Source organism: Amblyomma americanum, chromosome 5 (genome assembly GCF_052857255.1).
Source record: "Amblyomma americanum isolate KBUSLIRL-KWMA chromosome 5, ASM5285725v1, whole genome shotgun sequence".
NCBI lineage: Eukaryota > Metazoa > Arthropoda > Arachnida > Ixodida > Ixodidae > Amblyomma > Amblyomma americanum.
In genome coordinates, this window is record NC_135501.1 from 96,476,944 (window position 1) to 96,504,926 (window position 27,983).

Sequence of the window (27,983 nt, forward strand, 5' to 3'; positions counted from 1 at the left end):
GTGCGAAGAATTTTGTGATTTTCCTGCTCTTTCTGTCTTTTTAAAAACTGGCGAGGGCACTTTCTCTGTGTTTCATGCTTACGTGCGCAGTATTCGCAAGCACTGGAATGAATTTGGCATCCACGTTGGTGCTGTGCGTGATATAGCTGATGTTTTCGTTTAAATTGAAATTAATATTGAGCAAGAACATACTAGTCTGTTTTCACTCCAAGGTTATCACAATCATTTTTTTACACTCAAAGACGGTCGTGGCGGTGGAATTCCTGTCTTTATTAAAATGGTTGGATTTCGAGTCCTCTGGTTATAACCTTCACAAGCGGTGAATCTTTAGCCCTTCACATTTACACACAATCTTTTGTCATCACATTGCTCGCTATCTTTAGATATCGAAACAAAATCGTTAGAGTGTTTGTGGATGAATTGCGTCTACTTGCTTTTCATCTCGTCACGTGGGCATGATAGGTGATCTTAACATTGACGTCTTGAAGAAAGAACGGCACATCGTAGCTGAATACTTGAACACGCTCGCTGACGTTGGAACAGAAGCCGTTATCAACCATCCAACATGTGTCGAAGTTTTGGGCTCTTCACTTGAAAAGATCACGTCAACGTTCGTACTGAGGACGACCAGGTATTTGCATGTATTGTTGAACAAAAGCTATCCGATCACTCCTTTTTTGGGCGTAGCTTTTCACCGTCACAGTAGGCTGCCGTAAAAAACCGATATCATGAATTGAGGTTGTTGATAAAAGAAAGCTCGACTTGTCGTTACAACGATTGGCGATCTTTCCTTGCAGAGGTTCCTGCCAGTGCAGATAGTGCACTCATGCAAAAGCGTGGTCTTCATAAAGCAACGAAAGTCAAAGCCGGGATGCCCGTGGTCAAATGGAAATGTTCTATCCGCGATAGCTGAAACAGTAGTGGCTTGGGCGCATTGTCATCTTTCTTCTAAACATCAGTATCTTCATGCAGCTTATTGATGGCTCGCAACAAGGTCACTGCTCTGTTTAGAATTTTCAGATGAAAACACTTCCAACGTACATTTTCTGAATCTAGAAATAAACCTTCTAAGGCTTGGTCTGCGGTTAAAAAATTAGGGGCCGTCACCAGAAAGTGTGTATGAAACCGTTGCTAAGATTTTTGGACCAACATCTACAGTGTTAGGTGACTAATTCAATTCCTTTTCATCGTCTGCCACAACAAGATCATCTGGTAATACGGCTAGTTACCGTGTGCCGCAATCGATGGTAGAGTCAGCATTTTTGCCAGAGTGCACTGAAGATTATATCCTTTATATATTATTGAACTTCGAACAGCGAAAGTCGATGGCACTATCAGAGAGCGCCGAGAGAGCCAGCAACTTGCCAGCCAGACTACGGACATCGCTTGGCAGCGAAAACTGGACCACGTCAGAAGGCAGCTTGGCAATAAGCCACCGTCACCTCGGTGCGTCATGCACGCACCGCAAGGACCGGATCCTCCTGAACATGTGAAATCTGTTCTGTCGTCGGGACCTAAGTTTGATGATGATAATTATGGATTTTTATGGCGCAAGGGCAGCTATGGCCAAAGAGCGCCATGTCACAACGTATTTTTTCTTTTTCTCAAGGTGGGGTCAGAGACCCATTTCCCAAGCATTTCACCCTAAATAAGCCGAGCACCAGACCAGGGGAAAGCTTGTACCCATTGTATCACCGGTGGGTACCCGGCGGCACTGGGGATCGAACGCCGCACCTCCCGCATACGAGGCGGATGCTCAACCACTTGGCCACCGCTGCGGTCGCCTAAGTTTGGTCCGGAGCCAAAATCGTCTTCAGCGGAGCAGCTCCCGTTCGTTCACCAGATTTCTCAAATCATCCCCGAGCAAGATGTTGACCGTTGGGTTTCCGCAGGGGTCGACAACTTACTGCGATGTAAGTTTCAGGCTTCTAGACATCTCGTAAATCGAGTTAAGTCTTATCTTGAGCAGCATTCACTGCGCCTCCTTCCCGCAGACAAAGAAGGAGGGTTTGCTTAATTTCCGTCTAGACTCTTTCATAAAGAAGCGTGTGAAGCTGTGTCCTCCGCTTTTAACCGCCACCAAAAAGTAAAAATTTCCAAGATAAAAGTTGAAGCAAAAACTGTGAAATAAGTTGAACGTGGGGTCTGTTCTGATACGGATTACCGATTGTTAAAAGGTCTTCCTTCAGGCGTTCTTCGATATGAAGACCCATAAAACTGGTGTTCCTTCCCGAGTTATTGTGTCTGTGAACGGCACATGGCAAACCTCTGTTGCCTTGTGGTTACAAGAGAAACTCAAGCTGTTTCCTATTGAAGATCGCTTCGTTGTCCGTAATTTTGAGAAGGTTTTAGATTTCTTCAAGTCACATGTGGATTATGGCCTTTCTGTTCTTTTTTTCGGTTGACATAATAGATCTGTTTCATTCCATTCCGCATGATGCTTGGTTATCTTTTGTTGGAGGTTGTATCGACGAGTACGGGCCAATTTCCTTTCAAGATGCGTCTGGCATCTCTGTGAATCAATTTCTAGAACTATCAAAATGTTATCCTAACTGATACGTTAATAGTATGGGATGAAATCTATGCCTTCAGAAAGAACGAATTTGTATAGGATCTTGCATAGCACCCATCCATAGCGATTTGTTTTTAGCCCGGTTGGACAGGTCTTTTGCGGGAACAGTAAAAGGTGCCAATGTCATTAAGATTTTTATGTATGTTGATGACTTCCTTATTGAACTTAACAGAAATGACGGTTCCTTCAAGAAGGATGCTTCTGATGTCCTCTGTTTCGTAACCATTTCAGGCATCTAGAACTAACGTTTGAACAAACTGAAAAGGGGGTAATCTATTTCTTATACATCAACATCATATTGCATCAAGATCGGACATGAAGGCTGTGCAAGCCTCGTGGCGAAAAAACTATTGTTACCTTTCCATTCAGCGAACTCGTAAAAAGATTCATTGTTCGCCTTTAATTTCTTAATTCTCTCAATAAGTCCTGCCTGCACCTCATGCCTGAAAGTTTTACACAGCAGTGTAAACGACTGGAGAACGCGTGGATACCCTTCTCATGTCCAGCCGCCGCGGTGGCTCAGTGTTCATGGTTCTAGGCTGATAACCGAAAAGACGCGGGTTCGATACCGGCCGCGGTGGTGGAATTTCGATGGAGGAGAAATTTTAGAGGCCCGTGCACTGTGCGATGTCAGTGCACGTTAAAGAACTCCAGCTGGTCAAAATTTCCGGAGACCTTCACTACGGTGTCCCTCATAGTCACTTTGGGACATTAAACGCCCCGAAATTTACCAAACCAAATCTTCCCATGTCCTGGGTCTCTGTCGCGGAATGCGTTAGAAAGAAAGTCTTCCAGAAAAGAGCGCAGGACAATCAAGAGGTTACGCGGAAGGAATAAAAAGTTGCCGCCGTTCCATACTTTCATCGGACGTCCCATAATCTAGAAAACAATGCCGCAGCTTTAGGGAACTGGAGTGGTTTTTTCGGCCCCTAAAATTTTGAGTCATGTGTGGAACAAAAATTTGACAATCCAAAAAGGCGGCTGGCTGTACAAAGGTACATAAAAGTAAATTTGTTAAGTGCATTGAAAATGGCGTATATCAGACTCCTCTTTCCTGCAGCAAGCAATGCGTAGGACGAACAAGCAGATGCCTGAATGGTGGGCTTCTGGAACATGGGCGTGACGTAAAGGACATGGGTGGGAAAGGTTTGTCAGGCCACTGCCGTGTCTGTCATTGCATACCGCTCCTCAAAAAATTAGTGATCTTAAAAGTGCACAAAAACCACTTAACACGGGATATCACTGAAGCTGAATGGATTGCCCTGTTGCAAGATAACTATGCGAGTAGCCCTTCCGCCACGTTGTTGCCAAAGGGGCTCGTATATATGGCTGATACGCTTTGTTGGCGCATGGTATATAAACCACCCTTCCTTTGCGAAATAAATCTTTGTGGACGTTGGCGATGTGTGTGCCTGTCTTTTTGAGTCCTCACCCTTTTTCCGCTACGTTTTCTACCCTTGTTATTCTCAAGTATCTGCCGAGTAAGCAATTCTGCCTCCCGTATGTTCCCGTTCGATCATTATGTCCACGCAATTGTTTTGTTCTGCCCAGAGTACGGACAAGATACGCTGAACGCGTACGTGCTTTCTATCTGCAAAGTTTATTCAACGGCTTACGAAATGACGTTTTCTCTTTAAGCAGCCGGACAGACGTGAAGTCTGTTATCTTAGATTTGTATGCTTGATTTTTAAAAAGAAAGTGCAGCATTTTTCTTTCTTTCATATGTGTCACCTTATTCTTCCTGCCTATTTCTTAGTTTCACTCTACTTGTTTTGCGATGTGAACTAAATGTGCCGTATGCTGTACCTTGACCCATGCTGCCGGGCACTTGCCCAAAAGCCCTCTGTTGGCTTGGTCCGGACAGTATATGTACCATGAATTGCATCAACAAAGAAGTTATTGTTCTTCTTATGATTATATTATCGGTTGCGCCAAAAAATAATTATAGTTGCTCAGCTAGTGAGACAGAGTTGCTGGGTTTAACCCGGGCGCGGTGGCCGCATTTCGATGGAGGCGAAAAGCAATAAGGCGTACGTGTGCTGTGCGATATCAGAGCATGTTAAAGACTCCAGGTGGTCGAAATTATTCTCGAGACCTCCACTACGGCACCTCTTGCTTTCTTCTCTAAGTCCCTGCTTTATCTTCTCTAAGTCCTTGCTTTATCCTTTCCCTTACGCCGCGGTTGAGGTATCCGCCGAGAAATGAGACAGATACTGCGTCACTTCTTTTCCTGAAAAACGAATTTAACTGTACACTCGGCTCGATCGCGTTTGCGGTCGCTTCCTCGGGGATGAGCGGTATACGTTGCGCGAGAGCAATAAATTGGTTAAATTGCTATTTGGGGAAAGGAAATGGCGCAGTATCTGTCACACATCTCGGCGGACACCTGAACCGCGCTTTAAGGTAAGGGATAAAGGAGAGACTGAGAGAAAAAAGGAAGAAATAGGTGCCATAGTGGAGGGCTCCGGGATAATTTCGACCACCAGGGGATCTTTAACCAGCACTGATATCGCGCAGCCTAATCTGACAGGTGTTATGCTAAGAGACAGGAAGAGAGCTGAGTGGGTCAGGAAACAAGCATGAGTTGATATCTTAGCTGAAATCCAGAAGAATTCGAATGGGCAGGATGTGTCATGCGAAGACAAGATGGCTCCTAGTAAAGTGATAGATTTCAAGAGAAAGCAATCGTAGCAGGGGGCGGCAGGAAATCAGGAGCCTGGATTAGATTTCGTAGTTTTTGGACCTAATGTGGGCCAGCTGGCGCTGTACAGGGTTAATTGAAGAGATATGAGGGACGTATTTTAACTGCAGTGGGCGTAGTTAAGCTGATAATGAAGACATGACCCGCTACGCCGAAACGACAGCCTCTTGTCGTGGTAGCATCGCAGAAGTTGCCAAATTCTTTGTTAAAAACATTTTCGTTCGCCACGCTGCCCCAGCAGTTGTCATCATGGACAGAAAAAAATGGCTGTGGTTTAGCTCTGGTTAAACCTGTATTGACGCGGTAGCTGCTGCTGGCCGAGTAGAACTCGCTCAGTCCAAGTGCATTCAGTCTTTCACCGCTCCGTTTCTCTGCTCGTTCCTTCTTCATCTTCGTCCCTGTTCGTGATTCACTCTCTACCCCTCTCCACTCGCCCCCCCCCCCCCCTCAGTTTCGCCGCCGCGCAGCCGGCAGCTGCTGCGCACCACGGGACTAACCACGTGACCAATCATGCACCACGTGACGAACCACGTGACGACGTGGCGGCGCCGCCACGCTGAAGGCTCGAAATGCTATCGTAATGCAGCTATCGGTACAAAATTGTGTTTTGCCGACCTTACCCAAGCAATCCTGCAGTACAAGAAAAGAAGCCATCGGGAGACGACTGCATACCACCCACAAGCTAACCGGATCACCCACAAATATAGTGAACTAGATAGTATACCCACGAATATCTACGTGCTAGCGATGTATGTCGACGCCGAACCCAAGACCGGGGATGTCTTCACCTTCAACGCGACTAGGCAGTAGACAAGCCAGATGCCTTTTCGGCTCGTCTACGGCAGGGAGGCTGTGGTGCCAACCGTCCCTTATTAGCACAGTGTCATTGACTATAGGTGTCAAAAGTAACTGACCCCCCCCCCCCCTCTCCAAGTTCCGATCCGTGACGCATTCCATACAGGCGGCATCTGGCGGTACACTCGTGGCACTGAATTCGGTGGTCACCATATCAGAAGTGCATCGTCAGGTGGCGCCCGTATGCAGTGCATCATGGCTCAGGACTTTAAGGAGGGGGTCAGTTACTCTTGACCCCTATAGTACATACCATCAACGCGCAGAACCCCAATACACTGCCGCGCCACGGATGAAAGACCAGCAGTAGAGACACAACCTACCCTAGAACCGACGGCGACACGACGCAGAAGCTGACACAGTGCGCGGATGCAATCCGCTGCTGAGGACTTTGTGAAAACTGTGGCGGCGTTTTCTCGGACCATGCAGGAAACTTCGATGAGTAAGCGAAGTGCATGTGTTATGAAGTCATGCCCGATAGAGCGACAGCATCGCAATGGCGCCGCGCACACACAGAGGCGCTGCATGTCGTGCGCCAGAAGCCGTATGAAGGCTGATCTGCACGTGTTTACTTTTTCAGTGAACGTTTCGGCTATAATTCTTTTTTCTTTTTAGGCTTTGGGGCAATGCTTAAGAAAGGATAAATCTGTACGAAGCTGTGCAATGTTTGTTAATTCCAGCAGTTTCCTGCACGCGGTCTTTCGACGTTTGTTTGCAATGCCAGAGGAGACTAATATTCTATGACGAAATTGCAAATACGTGCAACTACTTGCCTTCGCTCAAAAGTTCTTCGTCTACTTTATATTTAGCAGAGCGGAGTGTGACTATCAGTATGACGTTTTAAGTTCGCCGAGCACATTTGTTGGTATCGCCGCCGCTGAGATTTTTGTCTCCGAGCGCAGGTTCTCCCAATAAACAGAGTTATTTTCCGTGCAGGCAACTTCTTCGTCCGCGCTGTCAAAATAGCCACGTGACCATATGCACACTACCGAACTGGTTCATTGCGCCTTTCAATAAAGACTGAAGACAGCAGGCGTTCACTCCCCTCAACTTGATGGAAATATAATGTTGGGTCATATTGCACTAGAATGCGTGTCGTTGTGAGAGTGTTATTCCCGTGAATATTCTGCGAATTCGGGCAACTTTCCCTCACTGCATCTTGCATATGGGCATTCTATAGACTTTGTATAAAGATTTCAGGCATTATACAAAATTTGCCATTCAAAGATTCAAAGCAGACGCCACCTATGCAGAACCAACTTTTCAAAAAGCCAATAAAGCTTCACTGTGTAAAGTAATTCTTTCTCATTCATGACTTATTGTGTTTGCTTTTTTTGCATAGTGTAACAATACGCTGTTACAAAAAGCTCAACAATGCTCCACTTGTTTCCATTATACGTATTTATATTTCTGTTATTTATTAGGAACCATGATCACCTTCTGTTTCGCCCCCTCTCCTCTCACAATGCCTGAAGAGGGGCCCTTAAGGGTAAGTAAATAATAATTTTACAATGATACTGTCTATGTAACGTATAGGTAGCTAACCAATAGTTCTTGAATTAGGAAGCCTGGAGGGAGAGAACATCTTTAGCATACAAGGTCGGTTCCGAACTATGCGTGAAAGAGGACTGCCAATTCGGGCCCAGCGCGTCGCCCACGTACTGCACCAGCTGTGGCAGAATCACATGTCAGGCTAGTTTCGTCAAGACGATATGTTCAATTCCCGTTCCCCATCTCATGGCAAGCATCTCAGCCTTATTAACGCGCTAAGATCAGAACTATTGTGTGACGAAAATTCGGTGATCGATTTTCAATGTATGTTCAACAAAGCGTGGAGCAAAAAAAATTGCCATACTTTTAGCCTCGAGCTGCATTCGAATCTCTGGCGTCGAGAACATTTCATCTTCACTTGCCTCCGCTTCAGGCTACTCAGACATAGCCGTTTTTTTTTTGCTGCTTTCCACCATCGCAGTAGCTTTTTCTTCCGCGTGTTATAATTCCAGCCTCTCGCGCAGTGCTTTGGTACATTGGTAAATTAGTTGTTGTGGAAAAAAACGGCGCAGTATGTCTCACATTTCGGCGGACACCTGAACCATGCCGTAAGAGAAGGAGATCGTCGTTTCCATTGACTTTCACACAAGTGGCACGCGGCCATTTGTGCGTGCCAGCTAAAGTTCGAACGCATGTTCGGTTCGTAGCCTACGCTTGATTGCATTTGATCAAATACTTCATAGAACTTGAGATATGATTTCAACAAATTGGACAAATTTACTCCCAAAACGGGACATCTAATCGCCGATTACGTGTGACATAGCCGCAGCCCATAGACCCCAACGCCATAGGCACCTGTAGTGTGGACCGCTCCTACAGATGCCCATTCATATGTTGGTTCACGGCTCGACTACCGGCTGACGTCTGCTGCTAGTTGAGGCCAGCAGGTCTGTACTGGATCTCTCGCAGATTCGAACTCAGCCGCGTAGTTGGGCGGCGCCATAATCCGCCGCCTCGCGAGTGCAACAGTGGCACAACGCCAGGAAAACGCCTCAACGCCCTCCCTATGCTGTCGCATTATAACCCAAGATTTCAAAAAACTGAACTGGGAGGGGGGGGGGGCACTTTGTTTACCTAAAGTGCGATGAGGCGAAACCCTTTCGCGCGGTGTTGCTGCTTGTGTCACTGATGTGCGATTGAGACGTTGATTAAGTACACAATTTACATTGGCAGAAAGTAGCGTAGTCGTCAGCACACTCGGCTGCGGAACGGAAGAATGGTGGTCGGAATCCCGTTGACAGCTATAGTGTGACAGATTTCGCAGACGGACGGATGACGATGAGGCATTAAAATATGACAAGCAGCCTTCCTCTCCGCGTGTTCAACTGCCAGGCCACCCTGGACACGCCCCAGTCCCAACTAATCCCTTCCATTTTGTGCCAATAATGTTGTAACCACCACCCTCTGATGCTGTGGTAGTGCTCAAAAAGGGCGCCACAAATTCCCGGCGCACGCGCTAATTATAGTTAATGCACAAAGAGGAAGCCAGGAGTCAAAGCGCTAACTAACGCATTGCCCTCTGCATCCATGACTGATGGCCCATGAACTTGACTGCGGAGACATCGAAGGTCTAATGGCACGTAGTCGATGATCCAAGAGTATTTTCGTCGACTGATGAAAACACGTTTAATATGCTTGGTTCCGCCGACATGGCGGGGAGGAGAAATCAACGTTGACGGCGGATGTGCAGCCACAATAAGCACATAATTCCTGAATTCAAGCTACTCAGCTGGAGTTCTGCACGTGTATATAAAAAGCGAGTTCACAATTCAGTACATATGCATACGAAATTTATACACATAAAAAGGCAATCGTCAAAAAAGACGGTAACATGGAAAAAAAAAGAAGAGCGCGAACGGCCAAGCCCCGTTCTCCTCGAACAAAAGGTGGGGGGGGGGGGGGGGGGCTCAATTCGTCTCTAGTGTGGGCGACGCGCAGGCGTCGTCTCCCGGCCCGCTGCTCGAGCCTTCATATTCGGCGACGCCAGCGTCCCGGTCTTCGGCGAGGAGGCTCTTATTATCGGGGACCAGGACGAGCGGCGGAAAGGGCGTTGAGGCGCTGGAGGAGGGCGGGCCCGACGGCGTGGCCTCCTTGTCCTTGCCCAGCGCGTAGAAGGTGACCACCGCGGAGAGCGTGATGACCACCAGCGCCACGCCAAAGATGAGGCCCAGGCTGGGGCCGGAGGCGCCCATCTGCGGCACGGGGGGTAAGAAAGTATAAAAGCTCCACACGGCTCCACAGTAGAAAAGCTTTACACAGCAGGCTCGATATCTCGGCGCCCTACTCGCTTCTCTACAACGCTTCGGTATTACAGAAACCCCTACCAATGCACACTCGTCGCTGAAGCCGGAGCAGTGGACACGCAGCTACTGGATGGTGTGGTGTGGATGCATATTTAGGGGTTGACAGCCATAACTTACATTAGTTCATAGCACAGCGTGCTGTATAATATAAAACCTCTTCAAATCCAAAGTGCTAAATTACCTTCAATTGAGTCATGTAACGGCATTGCCCAAACTATGTTGCCAGGATAAACTAAGAGTGATTATCGAAAGTCGGGGCATTGAACAAACACATCGGCTAGGTGCTTTTGTAGAAGAAAAACCCGTCCCATAATCGTAATATTTGCTCGTTTTAAGGACAAAGAGTAAATTTTTCATCATGCAAGAGGTTCAAATCAGCTGAATACGCAGTTAGCGAGGATTTTTCGCCCAGCATTTGACTCGCTCTAAATCGTCTTGCTGATTTCGCCAGATCTAACCAGTTGTGTTTCAAGCTTCGCTACGACAGACTAGTTTCCGGTGACAAAACTTACAATTTTGTTCATGCGTGTCAAGAAGTGCTTGAGCGTAATCCGTATCAACCACCAATCGCTCCAGCAAAAGAGTAACCATCGGTCCTTTCTGTACAAAAACATTCACCGCATAATACCGAAACGTGACTGAGGTTTTTACGTCCCAAAGTGACTCAGGCTATGACGGACGCCGTAGTGAAGGACTCCGGAAATTTCGACCACATGGGGTTCTTTAACGTGCACTGACATCGCACAGTACACGGACCTCTGGAATTTTGCCTCCATCGAAATTCGACCGCCGCAACCGGGATCGAATCCGCGTCTTTCGGGCCAGCAGCCGAGCGCCGTAACCACTCAGCCTGCGCGGCGGCTCGACTCGTTTTGTAATTTAATCAACTCTTCATCTAGTAACATCATCATCATTATCATCAGCCTTACTACACCCACTGCAGGGCAAAGGCCTCTCCCATGTCTCTCCAATTAACCCTATCTTTTGCCAGCTGCATCCACCTTTTGCCTGCAAACTTCTTAATCTCATCCGCCCACCAAACTTTCTGCCGCCCCCTGCATCTAGTTACGTGGTGTTGCTAATGAAAACATGGTTAAATTCTTCCATTCTAGACACTGAAATTCTTCCTGGCATCTCTGATTTTGAAATATTTCGGAAAGACAGGCTTGACGGCTGCAGCGGCACTGCTGTGCTAATCACCGCAAAGCGCATCTTAAATTGTTCCCTGGTGAACATTACAACGCCACTAAAAATGATTGGGATATGCTGTCATCCTTTCTTTCCTCGACTGCATATCGGTGTTTATTATCGTCCGCCCTCTATGGACAGTTTATTCACAACTCTTTCTATGACACTCTCCATTCAATAACATCGACTTACACAATACCCCTCCTTCGCTATTTGGCGATTTTAACTTACCGTCCGTAGATCGCAATAACACAGCCAGTACCCTAACAACAAGTAATGACGCTTGAAACTTTTTGAACACATGTCTTTCATTCGGCATGTCACAAATTGTTACTGACATCTCACCCTGACGAATTCTCTGCCCCTTCATGCATTCCTGGCCTTAGTGATCACGTCGTTGTTCACACCACCTGTTCTTCAAACATTTCAAAGAACACTAAGTCTAAAAAGGTACTAACTTTTTATGACAAAGGTGACTACATAAGCATGAATCGTGACCTCACTGCCTTTTATAATGATTTTTGCTCTACCTATCATCTACGTTCTATTGAATCTTACTGATCGCCTTTCAAATCTAAGTTAATACCCCTGATAAGGCTTTATATACCTACGACGACGAAACTGTGCGAATATTTTCCAAACAGTTTAAAGTGACTCCCAAACACCTAAAGAAAAAACAAATTTTTTTCCGATCTGCCAAATCATTTATGTGTTGTGTTGGATTTTATGGCACGTAGGCGGCTAAGGCCATCATGCGCCAAACTCAAGGTATAGAAAATTGTCTTGTGCCGGATTTCATATGACAGAAATGAAACCGTGGTAAAAAGAACCTAAAATGTTATTTCGCACCATCTAATGAAGGTAAAAGGAAAATTGTTTTGAAATAGCTTAGGGTAAAGCCTTAAAAAAGGCCAGGCAACCTCAGCGGCCATCCTTTGCAGAGGAAGGATGTCGAGGCCCCCAGCAAATAAAATACACACATCAGCATTCTTCTCAGGAATGAGAAAGTGGCTGAGGTGTATCAAAGAAAAGCGAGGCATTCACTGTTCATTAATACAACCAACCTCTCGTATATTTTAAAAACATAACAAATGTCAACGATTGCATTATCACTCAAGAGTAGTGCTGGGTGAAATGGAATGTTTTGATTATAAAATTGAATAAAATACTTCTTTCTAAGCTTTTTAAGTTTGAACATGTAAATAAGATATGGTTTAGTGTGTGCTCGTCGCCGCATCTTTCACGAACAGGTTTGGCTTCTTTTGTAAGTAAGTAGTTGTGTGTCAAGTGTGTTTGTCCAATGCGAAGGAGACATTAGATTACTTCAGTGAAACGTTCCTGGTGCCTGCATGACTTCCATTCCCCGAAGGTGGGCTTTATGAAGTGCAGCTTGTTGTTCAGTTCATTATCCCACTCTTTCTGCCAGTTTTTCTTTACTTTGTTATGTACGAACTTTATGCAGTCTTTAAAAGGTAAGTTCACATTTTTCATTACAACATTTTGAGCTTTTACTGCTGCTGAGTCTGGTCTCTCGTTAGCCTCTATGCCGACGTGGGTAGAGACCCAGCAGAACCTTATCAAATGTCCTTGTGTTGTGACTTTCTGTGCCGTGTATGATGTCGCCTACCAGAGGTTCAACTGAATTTCTTGACTGCAGCGCTGTGAGTAGGCTGAGGGAATCTGTGTAAATTATACTGTTTTCGATGTTCTCATGTAATATTTTGTCCACAGCCATACACACTACATAACATTCGGTAGTAAAGATTGATAGATAACTTGGCAATCTTACTATTTTTTCCCATTTCCCGTTTACTACGGCACTTCCAACGAGCATCGCTGTTCTAGAGCCATCTGTGTAAAACTCCATGTAGCTTCAATATTCCTCTTTCAAAGCCAAGTATTCTTGTAGCAGATGTCCATGTGGTGTTTGTTTTTTACGAAACTGTGTTAGCGTGAAGTCGCAAGCAGCGGGAAGACAGTACCATGGCGGCAATGGATCGCGCCTCGGGGCAATTTTTGATAGAGCATCTAGTATTCCGGGTTCAAGACATGCATCTTCAAGGCGTAGTAACAAAGGTTTGATCGATTGTGGTTTATTATTGAGCAGCCTTTGATGTGCACTTGGTAACTATGGGGAGCAAAGGAGCTTTGGTAAGGATCTTATTTTTAGTACATATGCACAGGTAAGTATTGCTCTTCGGTTTGCAAGAGACGGTTCATTTGTTTCTACATATTGACTATTTATGGGGGATGTTCTGTATGCACCAATTGATAAACGGAGAACCAGGTTTTGTATAGGATCCAGTTTTTGAGGTATGATAGTCTTGCAGACCCGTACGCAATCCATCCGTAGTCCAAAGTGGACCGTACTACGGAGCGGTAGATCTGTAAAAGGCATAACCTATCGGACCGCCCGTGTTTCCATGAGAGTATCTTCAGTATACTTAGCGTCCGGGAAGCTTTCTCTTTGAGGGTGTTTATATGGGGTAGGAATGTGAGCTTTCTGTCAAAAGTTATGCCTAGGAATTTATGCTCTTTTTTTACTTGTAGAACAGTTTCATTCAAGTGCAGGGTGGGATCAATCTGCACGCCTCTTTACAGTGAGAAAAGGATGGCAACTGTTTTTTGTGAGGAGAACTTAAATCCATTTTGGTCTGCCCAAGTCGCTAGTTTGTTCAGCGTAAGCTGTATCTGTATTTCGCATGTTGATAAAATGGAATATGTGCATGAAATTTGAAGGTCGTCAACATATACTGAATATATGATGGACTCTGAAATTATTTGCCATATTGAGTTCATTTTGACAATAAAGAGAGTGGTACTTAGAATGCACCGCTGCGGTACGCCATTTTTTTTGATGAATTTTTTCGAAAGCGTGCAACGTAGACGTACATGAAAGGAACGGTCAGAGAGGAATTCTTTTAAACTATTTAGCACCCTGCCACATATACCTGGATCCGCGAGGTCTTGAAGAATCCGAAACCTCCAGGTGGTATCATAAGCTTTTACCAAGTCAAAAAATACTGCCAGACAATGCTGTTTCTGTATGAACGCTTCACGGACTGTGTTTTCAAGATGGACGAGATGGTCGTTTGTACAGCATGCTTTTTTAAATCCACAATGGTCGATATTAAGAAGTTTGCTCGATTCAAGGATGTACATTAACCTAATGTTTAGCACTCTTTCAAAACATTTAGCAAGACAACTCGAAAGTGCTATTGGCCTATAACTACCAGCCGAAGTTGGCGGTTTTCCAGATTTCAGGAATGGCACAACCATGCATTTCATAATGGATTTCATCTGTGCCTGGTGCTGTCTGTTTGCCGGCTGAAAGTACTATTACGGATTTCTTGTAGTGTAATTAATTTATTGTAATGTTCATTTGCACTGCCACTGGTTGGCAGTCGTTGTTTTTCAGTTGTGTTCTTGTACTTTAAAAATGATTTGGTGTAGTGTGAGGAGGTAGAAACTGTGGCGAAGTGTTCTTATAGTTTGTCGGCCTGTTCGCTAATGCTTGTTTGTGTGTCCGGAGCTGCTAGGAAAGAAATTGTGAAAAGAGTAAAGCTGCCATCAAGTTTGCGGACTTGCTCCCACATTTGTTTCGATGTAACTGAACTATTTATGGACGACACATATTTTTTCCATAAAGTTTTCTCAGCATTGCGACGTATGTACCGTGCTTTTGCTCTCCCCTTTCGAAAATATATGAGGTTGTCGTGTGTAGGGTACCTTCGGAAAGTTCTCCAGGCTTTGTTTTATTTCTTTTTTGCTTCTCTGCAATCCTGATTATACCTAACCTTGTGGGTTTGGCATACTACTCCTGACGACTGCGGAATAGCTAGACGTGCAGCCGCAATGATACACGTTGTAAAAATTTCATTTATTTTGTCAATGCTAAGATCATCCGAAAATATTTTCTCCAGGCAGACCTTTTCTTGAAATAGTGGCCAAGTGCAGTTTCCAACGGCGTGGTTTTCTTTGAATGATGGATGGTGGTGATGAAAAATTCATTACTACTGGAAAGTTATCACTTCCGTGTGGGTTATCAAAAACATCCCACCTGAAATCGGTAAAAACGGATGGAGAGCTAAAAGACAAGTCTATTCAACTCATCTTTCCTGAGCATGGAGTGCGGTATGTGGGTTTTCTCGTATTTAGCAGGCAAACGTTGTTGCATAGAAGAAAATCTTCTAAAACTCGGCCACTAGTGTCCGTCTGTTCGCTCCCCCAAAATGATCAGTGCGCATTAAAATCTCGGACTGCCAGATATGGCTCTGGTAGCTGATTAAAAAGGGCTTCTTGATCATGGAGTGGTACTGTCAGGTGTGGTTGAAGATACACTGTGCATATGATGATTGTTTTAAAGTTAATGAGAGTGACTGCAGCGGCTTCATAATTCGTCTGGAGCTTGATTTCATGCGTTGCAACACCGCTCTGAATTACAACAGCAACGCCTCCACAGAGCCTATTCGCCTGCTCACGGTCAAGGCGAAAGACTTCATACTTCTTAAAAATATTTTTATGTAAAGGTCCCAAACTGGTCTCCTGAAGACAAAGTGCCACAGGAGACAGAGAATATAAGAGATCTGTTGCATCACCATAGTTATTTAAAATTCCACGGCAGTTCCAGTGGGTAAGAAACGCCATTATAAATTTTTAAGGGGTTGTATTCAGAACCTCGGGATTCTCCTTGTTGAGGGCCTGTTATTATGATTTTTCTTTTTTTTTCTGGTTAAGGAAGCCCCGCCGCCGTTGCGACCGAGGCGAGCTCTGAGTTGTATCCATCGCCTCAGTGGAGGCGCTAGAGTTCCGCGGGGAACCCACGGCCCGGGGGGTGGTGGACTTCTCACGAACGGGGGAAGCCTTGCGGGCTGCCGACTTGGTGGCCGGCGGGCCCGTTTGCGGGGGGGGGGGGGGGGGGGGGGGGGGCATAGCAGCTTTCGCTGCATCTGCCAGGGGCGCGGATGGCCCTACCTCAACCCTACTTAGTGCGAGCCGGGCTGGTGCCTAAGGCCGCTGTGGTGCGCGCGCCCGTGCACCGCATCGGCGAAGTTTGTGTGGGGTGTGAAAGAAAAATTGCCATGTCACATTGCAAAACACCTTCTTGACTCTTTAAATGTAGTATTGTCTTTTGTTTTTATTGTAATTATATCGTTTTCTTTCTTTCAGGCAGGAAAATACCTTCAATAAGCAGCGTGTTCGCCTTCGCAGTTTGCACAGTGTGGCGCAGCATCGCAGTCGTCTGATTGGTGGTCATTTGAGGCACATTTAGCACAGGTGTTACAGCCGCGGCAGCTTTGTGAGCCGTGACCGAACTTCTGGCATTTGAAACAGCGTCTAGGGTAGGGTATATATGGGCAAACGGAAATGTTTCCATTGCCTACCTCGATTGACTAGGGTAGGGTGCAAGAGGCAAACGTCAGGACCAGGTGTTTGTTGGAATCTCTTTGGTGTCTTTGCGGATTGTAATTCTATGGACGTTGGTTACATTTTGAGGAGAAAGTCCTTCAAACATCTCTTCCTCTGTTAGGTGCAGAAATTCATTGTCCGAGATGACGCCACGTACTGTTTTCAATGACCTGCGTGGTGTGACAAAGACAGGAATATCGCCAAAAGTTTCAATATTTGCAAGCTTTGATATTTGAGTAATGTCGCACAGTTCGAGCAGGAGGTCACCACTAGCCACCTTTGTGACTTCGTACTGACGGCCCAAGGAATCTGTAAGAACTCTTGCAACAAGAAACGGGGATATTTGTCTGGCTGGCTTTTCTGTTTCTTTACTGTGGACGATATGGTACTTCGGAAAAGTTCTCTTTTTGTTAAAAACTGGGATGTGACATCGGTCCGCTCTCTTTTCAGAGGGCGATCATTATTAAGCAGGGAGGAAGCCATAAAAAATTTTGTTCTTCGGCCATGGTGCCAGCCACCCACCATGGAGCCGAACAAGGGGACGAAACACGAACTTTAAAACAATCCCTGCCCACGCCAGCTGTACACCATTGCTATAACCAAATATGACGCAACTCGGCGTGGTTGGCCACACAAGGTTAACCATCGCCACCTATGAAAAGCGAAAAACCGAGAAGGGAGGAAGAGACAGGAAAGTCCTAAGAAAGATGATAGGAAAGTGAAATACGGAGGGTAGTACAGGAAAAGCGACTGCCGATTTCCCTCCGGTCGAGTCAGGCCGGAGGTGCCGTCTACATGAAGCTGGGCCCAAAGTGGTGTGTTGCCTCCGCCGAGGGGCCTTAAAGGTCCCAACGCTCGGCATCGGCTCAACCACCAGGAACCCCTTTTCCCCGGACACCGCGATGCCACGCACGGCTAGGCGCGGGTGCTCGTGTCCGTGGTGATGCACTGTTCATCATCCCCGGGGGGCATGTCCCTGCGAATGCTCGGGAACCCGTGGTGTCACCACTCACCAACGTTTGCAAGCTGCAGACGCTCCCCCTGCGGGGACCAAATCATTTAACACTGAACTAACTTGGAACAAGCATCATACAATCGCGAAACATTATTCCAACCTTGGCACCCAAACTAAATGTCAGGTCTCTTCTACATTGCCCACCATGCTGCATTCGAACCCAAAGCGCTTCTGGAAGACAATTAACCCTGGCGTAACTAATACTATTTCGCTCTGTGACAACTTCTGCTCGCCAATAACCGTGTCCGATGTATCCTATGTCTTAAATGCCTCAATCTGTACTCTTTTTACTAAGGGAACCACACATGCCCGTCCCGAGTTACTGCCTTTCTCGCATCCACGAATGGAAGGGATTAGATTTAATCCACACGGCATTGTTAAATTCATAAACTCGCTAAACCATTCAGCCTCCTCCGGTATTGACGAAATCAATTTCAAAGTCTTGAAAAAAACACTAAACATGTTTTCAGCCTTGTTCTATCCCTCATTTTTCAGCAGTAATTTGATGATTATGATGATTATGATGAATTTTTATGGAGAACACGTTCTCTGCAGCCAAAGAACGCCATTGAACAAGGTTTTTTGTTCTACTCAAGGTGGGGTCAAAGACCCATTTGCCAAGCATTTCACCCTGAACAAACCGAGCACCAGGCCAAGGGAAGCTTCTGGCCATTGCACCACTGGCAAGTACCGGTGACACCGTCATTTGATACCGGTTCCACTCCTCTTGACTATCTTATCAGCAAGGTCATTCCAGACTTCAAGAAAAGCAACCGATTATCCCCAGGCAATTACCGACCAATTTCATCAACTATTATGTGCTCTAAATTCATGTAACCCGTCAGTTACTCCCATGTAGCTTCCTTTCTATCGTTCATGTGAATCCCAACTAGCTCTGTTTCTTGATTACATTTTTTTAATCTTTATTGCAACATTCCTACTAATGCTATATTTCTTGATTTTAAGAAAGCATTCCACAAAGTACCTCACTCCCGCCTTCTACTTAAGCTGCCTCGATTTTACCGAAAAACACTCTCACCATGCAAAAACTGAAGGCGACGGTGGTGTCGATATCCCACCCAATCCGCCGAGATTCTGGACACCACCGGGGAATGAAGGAGCATGACCTTTGTCGTCTCATTCATGCCTTCGTCCTCAGCCGCTTTCACTTCACGCTCCCCCACCAGAAACTCCAGGGCAGAGAAATCTCCACCCTGGATGCCATGATTCCAAAAGCATTTAAGACAGCACTACACCTACTCCTAAAGGCTTCAACCAAAAAACTGCTCCAGCTAGGCCTACACTACACGATAGGTGATCTTATCGAGGGCCACCGGCAGACACAATACATACGTCTCGCGAGAACCCTCCCCCCCCCCCCGGAAGATACATCCTACACACCCTTGGTATCAGGATACCAGACACGGATCCCACACAGCTCCAGGTCACCCACCTAATTCACCGCGAACTACTTATTAAACCTATCACCAAAAACATGCACCCCACCTACCACGAACCCCGCCGCAGAGCTCGCGCACGGGCGCTCCACAAACATTGTGGCACGGAACCGAATGCCGTGTCGGTGGATGCCGCATGCACAGGCGAGGACGCGGTTGTAGCCATCACGAACCCCTCCCTCCAACCGATTGCCACCCTTCACATATCCCTCACTGCCACTTCGGAAGGGGCTGAAGAGGCCGCTATTGCCCTAGCCATCACGCGCACGGAGGCCCAGTATATATATACTCTCCGACTCTAAAACTGTCATACTAAATTTTGCCCCCGGGAGAGTCCACGTGCCTGCATTTAGCGTACTCAACTCCCTCGCCGCACACCCGCTCCGCCACATGGAGCTAATATGGGTGCCTGCCCACTTCGGCGAATCCCGGACACGAGGCTGCCAACTTTTTAGCCCGAGGTTCTCTCAAACGGGCACCGGCGGCCTCCGGTGTAGGTTTCTCTCGGGAGCGCATGCATTCATTCAGTGAACTGACGCCGGCTTACAAAGCCGAGCCTCGGCTCTACCCCCCACCCCATCCCTCCCTTCACAATTATCACCCGACACTTTGGAAAAGGCTCCAAACACGCACCTTACCCTCCCCTTATATACGCTCGCGCTATCACGAAGTCCACTCAAACCCCTCCTGTACCCTCTGCCACCACCCCAAAGCCACTCTCGATCCTCTGCCCGGCGGACCCTCCTTCCCGGGGCCTGGAGCACCTTACCACTAGGGAGGTTTGGAAGACCCTACTGCACTCCGAGGACCCGGCCAAGCAAGCCATCGCCACAGGCCGGGCTGCCAGCGTCATGGGCTTCCGAGACATGAACGTTTCAGTGCACTGGGGCCGTGCGGGGGCCCAAGGACCTGCGTGTCCTAAACTCCTCTTTGTTCATTAAAGTTTTCATCACTACCACCACCTCCATCCACTAGTTCTTAATTGGATCAAAGACTTTCTAATCGACCGCATGCAGATTGTCTCCGCTAATAGGCAGTCCTCTCCTTATAAACTTGTTCTTTCAGGTGTGCCCCCAGGCACCGTCCTTGGCCCCTTACTCTTTCTAATTTACATTAACAATCTCCCTTCATCAGTAACTTCTACTATCTGCCTTTTTGCAGATGGCTGTGTACTATACCGCTCTGTATAGCTAACTCGTCCGATATTTTTGCCGTCCAAAATGACGTAATTCGCATACAGAAATGGTGCACTACGTGGCTTATGTGCCTGAATACTTCTAAAACTGCGCTTATTTGTTTCCACCGCCGCCGAAACTACACACACTCTAATTGCAAAATCAACCCCAGCACTATCGTGCCAACCGATTCGTTTAAGTACCTCGGTGTTCGCCTCACTAATGAGTTAACATTAGCTTGCCACGTAAACGGTGTAATTGATTCCTGTAATCGTACTACTGGATTCCTCCGCCGTACCCTGCCCATTCAAATTCAAATTCAAATTTATTTTGCCACCATGGTACAGATGATGGCGGGGACCCGTAGTAAAAGCTGCCGTTTGACAGCTTGACAAGGCCACGGGCCCCCACTTTGACAGCAATACAGTAAAGAAATAAAGAAAATACAATACAATACAATAAAGAAAATACAGGAAATACAGATAACAAAAAAAAATACATATAACAGAGCTGTTATCCGGTTACAGTAGTCAGCATAAAATCAACAGCATTGTCCTGGCTGGAAAGAAAACTTAAAATGATGGTGAAAGAAAGAAGAATTAGGTAGACAGATCACAGAAAAAAGGTTAGGTGTAGTGTAAAAAAAAAAATACTCGAACAGTTTGTGGCGTGTTGTGTTTTGGAGATCAATATCGTTTTGTGCGAGTTTGTTAAGAAGTCGTGGTAGTTTATTTTCTAATGTTTGATTACCATAGAAAGTTCTGTATGTTTTTACGTCCCATTGTGCTATATTTCTTGTGCTGTACATTGCATCTCGCTTTTCTAAACCAGCTAATTTTGATAGAAAAGATATGTTCAACACCTCGTTTTTCACACACTTGCTCAGACGATAGTCATAAAGCTTAGTAATTGGTAGTAAGTTATACTTTAAGAAAAGTGCGGCCGTATGGTAGGTATGCGAAACATTTTCAACAATTCTTAGAAATTTTTTCTGTAACAAGTGTAGTTTCTGAAGATTGCCTGCTGTTGTTGCACCCCAGGTTAAATGGCAATAGCTGAAATGAGATTGTATCAATAAATTATATAGCATTAGCATTACATTTCGCGGCAGTATCTCATGGTTCTTGTAAAGAAGACCAATAATACGTGAACATTTATTTGTTACAAAGCTAACATGATCATCCCATGACATTCTTTCATTAAATAATATACCTAATGTTTTAAATGAAGGCACAACTTCTAAGGGTACGGACTGCAGGAATATGTTCTTAGTGAGACAGACCTTCTTGTTTCTACCTCTGAAAACAACGACTTTAGTCTTTGCTGTGTTAATCCGCAACGCATTTCTGCTACTCCAGTTTTCTATTTGCTTCAGTGCATTGTTTGCAGTATATGTGAGTTCAGCTGCATTATCTCCGGCAAGAAAAATACTGGTGTCATCAGCATAGATGATAAATTTAACGAATGGAGTTGCATGTACAATGTCATTGATGTAAAGATTAAACAGAAATGGACCCAAAATGCTACCCTGTGGAACGCCACAGCCTACAGATTGCATATCTAAGAGGAGACCATTTATTGCCACTGCCTGTTTGCGATCCATGAGGTATGAATGCACAAGCGATAGTGCATGGCCGCGGAAGCCACAACGCTCAAGTTTACGAAGAAGTATTGTATGGTTTAATAAGTCGAATGCCTTCGAAAAATCAAGAAAAATACCAATGACTATCCTATTATGTTCGAGTTCGTTCAATATATATTCTCGTTGATCTAATAGTGCAAGTTCAGTAGAGCGGTGCTTACGGAAGCCATACTGAGCTGCTGTTATAATTTTGTGTTTTTCTTCAAACTGCAAAAAGTTTCTAAGTATTACTTTTTCTAGTAGCTTAGAAAACACGGGTAAGATAGATATTGGCCTGTAATTCCCGAGCTGGTTTTTATCACCCTTTTTAAAGATAACTGTTACACGTGCAATCTGCATTTTACGAGGAAATACAGCGGTACTGACACAAAGGTTTAAGATATGCGTGATGTATGGTAAAATAAGGTCAAAAATATACCGTATAGGCTTTATCTGGAGGCCATCAATATCAATGGGTGTGCTATTGTTTAGTTCGTGGAAGGCTGCCGTTACATCTGCTTCTTCAACCGGTTTGAGAAATACAGTGTCGCCTATATGAACAACATCACTGAGATTGTTATGCGGGACTTGATTTCTAGAAGCGCCAACAAAGTGCGTATTAAACGTATCTGCTAATTCTTTTCCAGTTATACTTACACCATCAATATTTAGCATATTTAATTCACCTGATTTGCTATTTCTCCCCAAAATTGCGTTTAGCCGCTTCCACATAATGTCGGCACGACCACAAGTTGACGTGAATTGATTTGTGTAATAGGCGTTTCTGGCTTTCTTGAGCTCAGTATTCAAGCGGTTTCGATATTTTTTAAACGCTGTCAGATCACATTCAGCTCTCGATTTAATAAACTTATGGTATAGGATGTTCTTTGTGTTTATCTTTGCCACCAACTCCGGTGTGACCCATGGTTTGCGACTGTGACGCCTTTGTTTTTTTGTTAATATTTGGAAACAGGCCTCGTAAATCGGCTTCAGAATGCCTAAGAATGCCTCGTAAGCATTATTGGCGTCATTTTCTAAAAGGACAGGCCTCCTGTTGTTCTTTTCTACCGAGTTTCTAAATGTGGACAGTGTTTTTTCAGATATAAGTTGGAAAGAATATGTTGAACTACGTTTCTTTTTAGACATGTTTTTAACACACATAAATATTGGCAAGTGATCGCTGATGTCAGAAATTATTACTCCAGATGTGATCATACTAGGGTCATGGTTAGTGATAAACAAATCGATCAGCGAAGAAGACGTGATCGTAACACGCGTTGGCATTTTGATTGCATTCAGAAGTCCATGTGTTCTAAGCAATAAATCTAAACTCATTTGGGATGCATCAACCGATAACATATTAATGTTTAGGTCACCACCAAGGACAATGTTTAAATGCTGACTGGTTGCAAATGTAATCAGGCTTTCAAGAACATTCAAGAATATGGCTACGCAACCCTTTGGTGGACGATAGCACACTGCAAAAATAGTGTTGTTCAATCACATTGTTAACATTTCATATTCTTTCACAGAAACTGTGAATCGCTCTAATATTTCAGGCCGCCACTTCTTTTTAAATGATATGGATACGCCACCACCAATACCAGCGTAACGATTCAGAATAAATGTCTCATAACCAGGAATTCGAAAGACATCATAATCACTTGTAGACCAAGTTTTGCTGATCATGATAGCGTCAATGGGAACATTTAGTTGTTGAAAGAAAGTGTCGAAATATGCTTCTTTACGTCTGACAGATCGAGCATTGATATGAAGACATTTGAATGACGTCTGGAAAACCGGGCCAAGGTAATCTTTGAAGTTCTCTGGGAGTAGATAATTCTTTTCTGTTACAGTCTGCATTTTTGGCAGGAAACAAATAAAAATTCGAAATCAATTCTCCCTTCTTATTGCAGCTTGCCAAGGTCGCAAGAGTGCTGCACTAGCATTGCTGACGCGCCATCAGTCTTTCTTATCAGAATCTTACCGTTGCTGTGCCAGACATACTTGTACTGATTTGTTTTCGCCCATTCTTTCACTTCCCTCAGCAGTTCTCGATTTCGCCTGGTCAGGTTTTCCAACATGTGAACATTGGCATCCGCAGTGGTCAACTCCCGCCTGTTAGCCCACCATTTGTCCCTCATGCTCTGTCTCGTGAAACGGCAGATGATGCCAGGCACTTTGTCACGCTTTGCCGGCAATCAATGAATGGCACCTTCTTCAGTAAAACTTCTAGCTTACAAAACCATTGTGCGACCTAAACTTAAATATGCCAGCGCTATCTTTGTTTCACACCACTCTAACCTTAATAAAGCTCTCCAATCTGTTCAGAACCGTGCCACTGGTTTGATTTTCTCGAACTACTCGTACCTCCAGCATATCTGCCATGGAATCTCAGTTACAACTTCCTTCTCTCTCTTCTCGCTGGCAAATATTACGCCTCTGCCTGTTTCACAGGTTTTTCCATAGATCACCCCGTGACAGTCAGGTCATTTAACCAGATTTTCGAACACCTCACACAGGCCGCTCTAACCGCGTCATTCCGCCACGTGCCCTCACAACTACATTTCACGAGTCATTCTTCGTGCGCACCGATTACGACTGGAATGCCCTTTCCAACAATCTGGCACTCATCAGATGATCCTGCACGCATCGAAACTGCTATTGAAGAAGTTTTCTCATCATAACCATGTATGCGACAAGCCTGTCACAGTTTATCGCCGTGCACTCACCCACCAGTCATGCAAGGTCTCACATCGGGATCCTTGAGGTAAAAATTTTTAATTAATTATAGTCTATGCGATGGCATGGGTTGAGAGGAATTGAGAGTGTCGACGAAGTGGGTGGCGCCAGATTAATTAGGGCCACTTAATGGTCTCTAACCTGGACTGACCTCGTGCCGGACGAGGGCATTTTTGCATTCCGGCTTCATCGAAAAGCTGCCGCAACTTCAGGGATTTCATCCCGACAGCTTTAAATGGGGAGTCAAACGCCACAGACACTAAGCCATCGCGGTGGGCGCGGCAAAAGCTTGTTTTGCATTCTGTGCAGTGCCAGTGCACGTTACAGTAATCCAGGTGGACAGAATTACCCGGAGGTGTGCACTACGCAGTCCCTCATAGCTTTTGTCGCTTTTGGACGTTCAACCCCATAAAACAATAAAACCAAAGAAACCTCGTGTACCCTTCACACAGGCCTTCACTCAGGTGAAGACGTTGCCTAGGACTACACACCTCGCAGGTTGCCCACAAACCGCAGGTCACAAAGCAGGATTCAGGGGCGTATGTACGTATGCCTGAAATCCGACTATGCGCTCGGTAGTGCGACTGCACTAAAATAAAAAGAGCCCGGAAATTTCGTCAACAAAGAATTACGTGCCGCAAAGTGTATCGTCACATAAATCTTCTAAATTTATTCACTAGAAAATCGCAGGGCTTATAGGAGGTCTTGAATTTTCGAACGAGGCTGTCGCCTGAACCAGTCTCAAAAGTAACGGAAACATAGAATCGGTTTGGTTTTATGGGTCTCAACGTCCCAAACCGACTTAGATTATCACGGGAGGCATTGTGGATATTATCCGGATATTATCTACCTGTTTCGAGCACCTTGCATTAACATGCATTCACATCGCACAGTAAACGGGCCTCTGGCATTTCGCATCTCCAACTTTCTCGGGCAAACATGCTTGTAACCTGGTGATACCGCAAGAGTTACAGTGATCTCTAAAAATGAAACAGAGATGATCTATGAAATTACAGTACGGTTCTATTCTTGCCGTCTTATTTAAAGGATTCTAAAGTTAGTTCTTAGTTCCCTTTTCGCATTCTAGTCCTCAATATTCAGTTCTCAGTTCCCATTTCAGTCAATATACTGTTATAAAAATCTCAGGAGTGCTTGTCTTGGCAACGGTAATGCTTGAAAAGATTAATAACTTGCGTTTACAAAGATCCGTTATCCGTGTGGTTGGAAGAGTCCCTTTTTATTCGAAGGTGGTTGAAATGTTTGAAAAAATTTTGAGTCATCCCTATACAGCCTTTATACGCTTGAAGGTTGATCCGGCATTGCAGGTCAGGAATGGTTAGACATGACAATTCGTTAGCTAAACTAGCTGAGCTTGCAACAAACAATCCAGTGCACGAAGCACGGAAAAGGATAAAGTTGATGTACAGCAAAAATTACGAGAAACTAACGTTAAAATTTCGTTTATTAACATCTATCCTGAAAGAAGTGTTTGGCTACGATATAGAGCTTACTGTAAATCATTCAGAGGTTTTACGCAGTATATTTCTGAAACCTAAAAAAAATACGCATGGCAATATACTTGGCTCTCTGCCTGACTCTCTAATCTGTGCAGTTTCACCTGTTGTGTTTTTTTTTCACCTGTTTTTTTAAATGTCAAGCATGTTTCATAAACGACCTTTTCCATGTTTAAATTGGTTGCTTGGTAAAGGAAATCGCCCAGTATCTGTCTCACACCTCGGCGGACACCTCAACCGCGCCGTAAGGGGAAGGGATAAAGAAGAGACTGTGAGAAGAAAGTAGAAAGATGTGCCGTAGTCCAGGGCTTCGGAATAATTTCGACCACCTGGGGACCTTAACCGTGCTCTGACATCGAACAGCACACGGGCACCTTTGCGTTTCGCTTCCATCGAAACGTTCCGAATCTGTAATTGTTTGTCTGTTATTTGCATTTGCAATAACGGTAAGAAGGCAATAAAGCATATAAAAAGGTTAGCACAGACACTTGAGAGTGCTTACGTGTGAGAAGGCGTAAACCCACGCGCTTACGCGGCTGCGGCGTGATGCAACCCGATGCCACAATGCTGGCAATTCTACCTCTACATGGCTCTATAGGTAACCGCCGCCGCGACGCCGCCGCACCCTTTCTGATCTCTGCACTAAATTCCTGAAGGCAGTCACCGCTGTGCCGCAGCTCGCTCTCTGCCTTAAGTGTATGACGTGATAGCCAATGCGTTAATGCCCATATAGGTAGGATTTCTCTTTCTGTACTTAACATTCATCGGTTCCACCGCCGCGATATCTCAGATTGGTTATGGCATTCGCTTGTCGACCCGAAAGACGCGGATTCGATCCCGACTGCGACGGTCTGATTTCTGTGGAGGTGAAATTCTGGAAGCCCGTGTACTGCGCGATGTCCGCGACATTGAAGACTCCTAGGTGGTCGAAATTTCTGGAGCCCTCCACTACGGCGTCCCTCATTCCTTGAGTCGCTTTGGGACGTTACACCCCCATACACCGAAGCGAACATTCTATACTCCTGGGAGACCTTACACCAGTCCTGGAGCCGTGGTGCAGTGGTTAAGCGATGCCCCACTGCCCTGGGATGGGATGTCAGGCGCTGCCCCCGATGGAATTTGTGCGATCGAGGTTGTCCGAGGTTACCTCGCGCGACCAATTATTAATTTAACTACCACCTGCCACGTTGCTTAAGAAGGCCTCCTTTATGGGCACCATAGGACGCTAACAGGCACACAGATTTTTCACCAATGAAAGAACCTAATTCTGCAGCATGTCTCGAGACCATTTTCATAAGGGGTGCACAGCCAAGGCAACGACTCACCTGCTGCATCTGCGCGGGCTTCGGTCTCATGATGTCCTCCACCTCGTCCTCGTCGTCCTCGTAGTCTTGCGCCCGAGGCACGAAGGCCGGGACCACGGGCGCAGCGCCGGGGGGCACGACCGCCGCCGCCACTGAAGGAGCCATGGACTGCCTCCTCGCCGCGGCCACAGGGTCCGCTGGTGGAGCGGCCATCGTCTCTGCCGGGTGGGGTTCGCCGGGACAGCTGGGGTGCGGGACAACGGGCCGAGCGCTGCTTGGCCGACGTCAGCTTGGCTGCGCCAGTGAGCGAGCAATCTCGCGGATCTTCGTCGTCCTTTCCCGATGGACAATTTTCAGCGTTAATTTCTGCACGAAAGAGAAAACATGCAGCAGATTACAATAAAAATTACTGCATCTAAAATTTACCTCATTTCAGTGGTCAATCAACTTAGCAAAACTGATCTTCATTTCATTATCAACTGGTATTCAACTCAGTTAACGACCCTTAATGCCTCGAAATGAAAGTAGTTTCTTTCACGCGCAAGTCATCCTGCATCCCTACATCTGCCGGGGGGGGGG

General features: G+C 45.7%; 1 protein-coding gene across 1 annotated transcript; it reads right to left on the bottom strand.

The window, feature by feature from the left end:
* Window positions 1-9,583: 9,583 nt before the first annotated feature.
* LOC144134057 (uncharacterized) lies at window positions 9,584-27,707 on the bottom strand. Its single transcript, XM_077667051.1, has 2 exons — window positions 27,426-27,707; window positions 9,584-9,868 (listed from the first exon to the last, which is right to left on the bottom strand). The coding sequence occupies exons 1-2, from the start codon at window positions 27,615-27,617 to the stop codon at window positions 9,584-9,586; spliced, it is 477 nt and encodes a 158-aa protein (XP_077523177.1). The 5' UTR covers window positions 27,618-27,707.
* Window positions 27,708-27,983: the final 276 nt, after the last annotated feature.

Coding starts and splice junctions, on each gene's coding strand:
- LOC144134057 (XM_077667051.1), bottom strand. CDS start 27,617: ATGGCCGCTCCACCAGCGGACCCTGTGGCCGCGGCGAGGAGGCAGTCC. Junction 9,869..27,425: donor AGCCCGCGCAGATGCAGCAG/GTGAGTCGTTGC, acceptor CCCGTGCCGCAG/ATGGGCGCCTCCGGCCCCAG.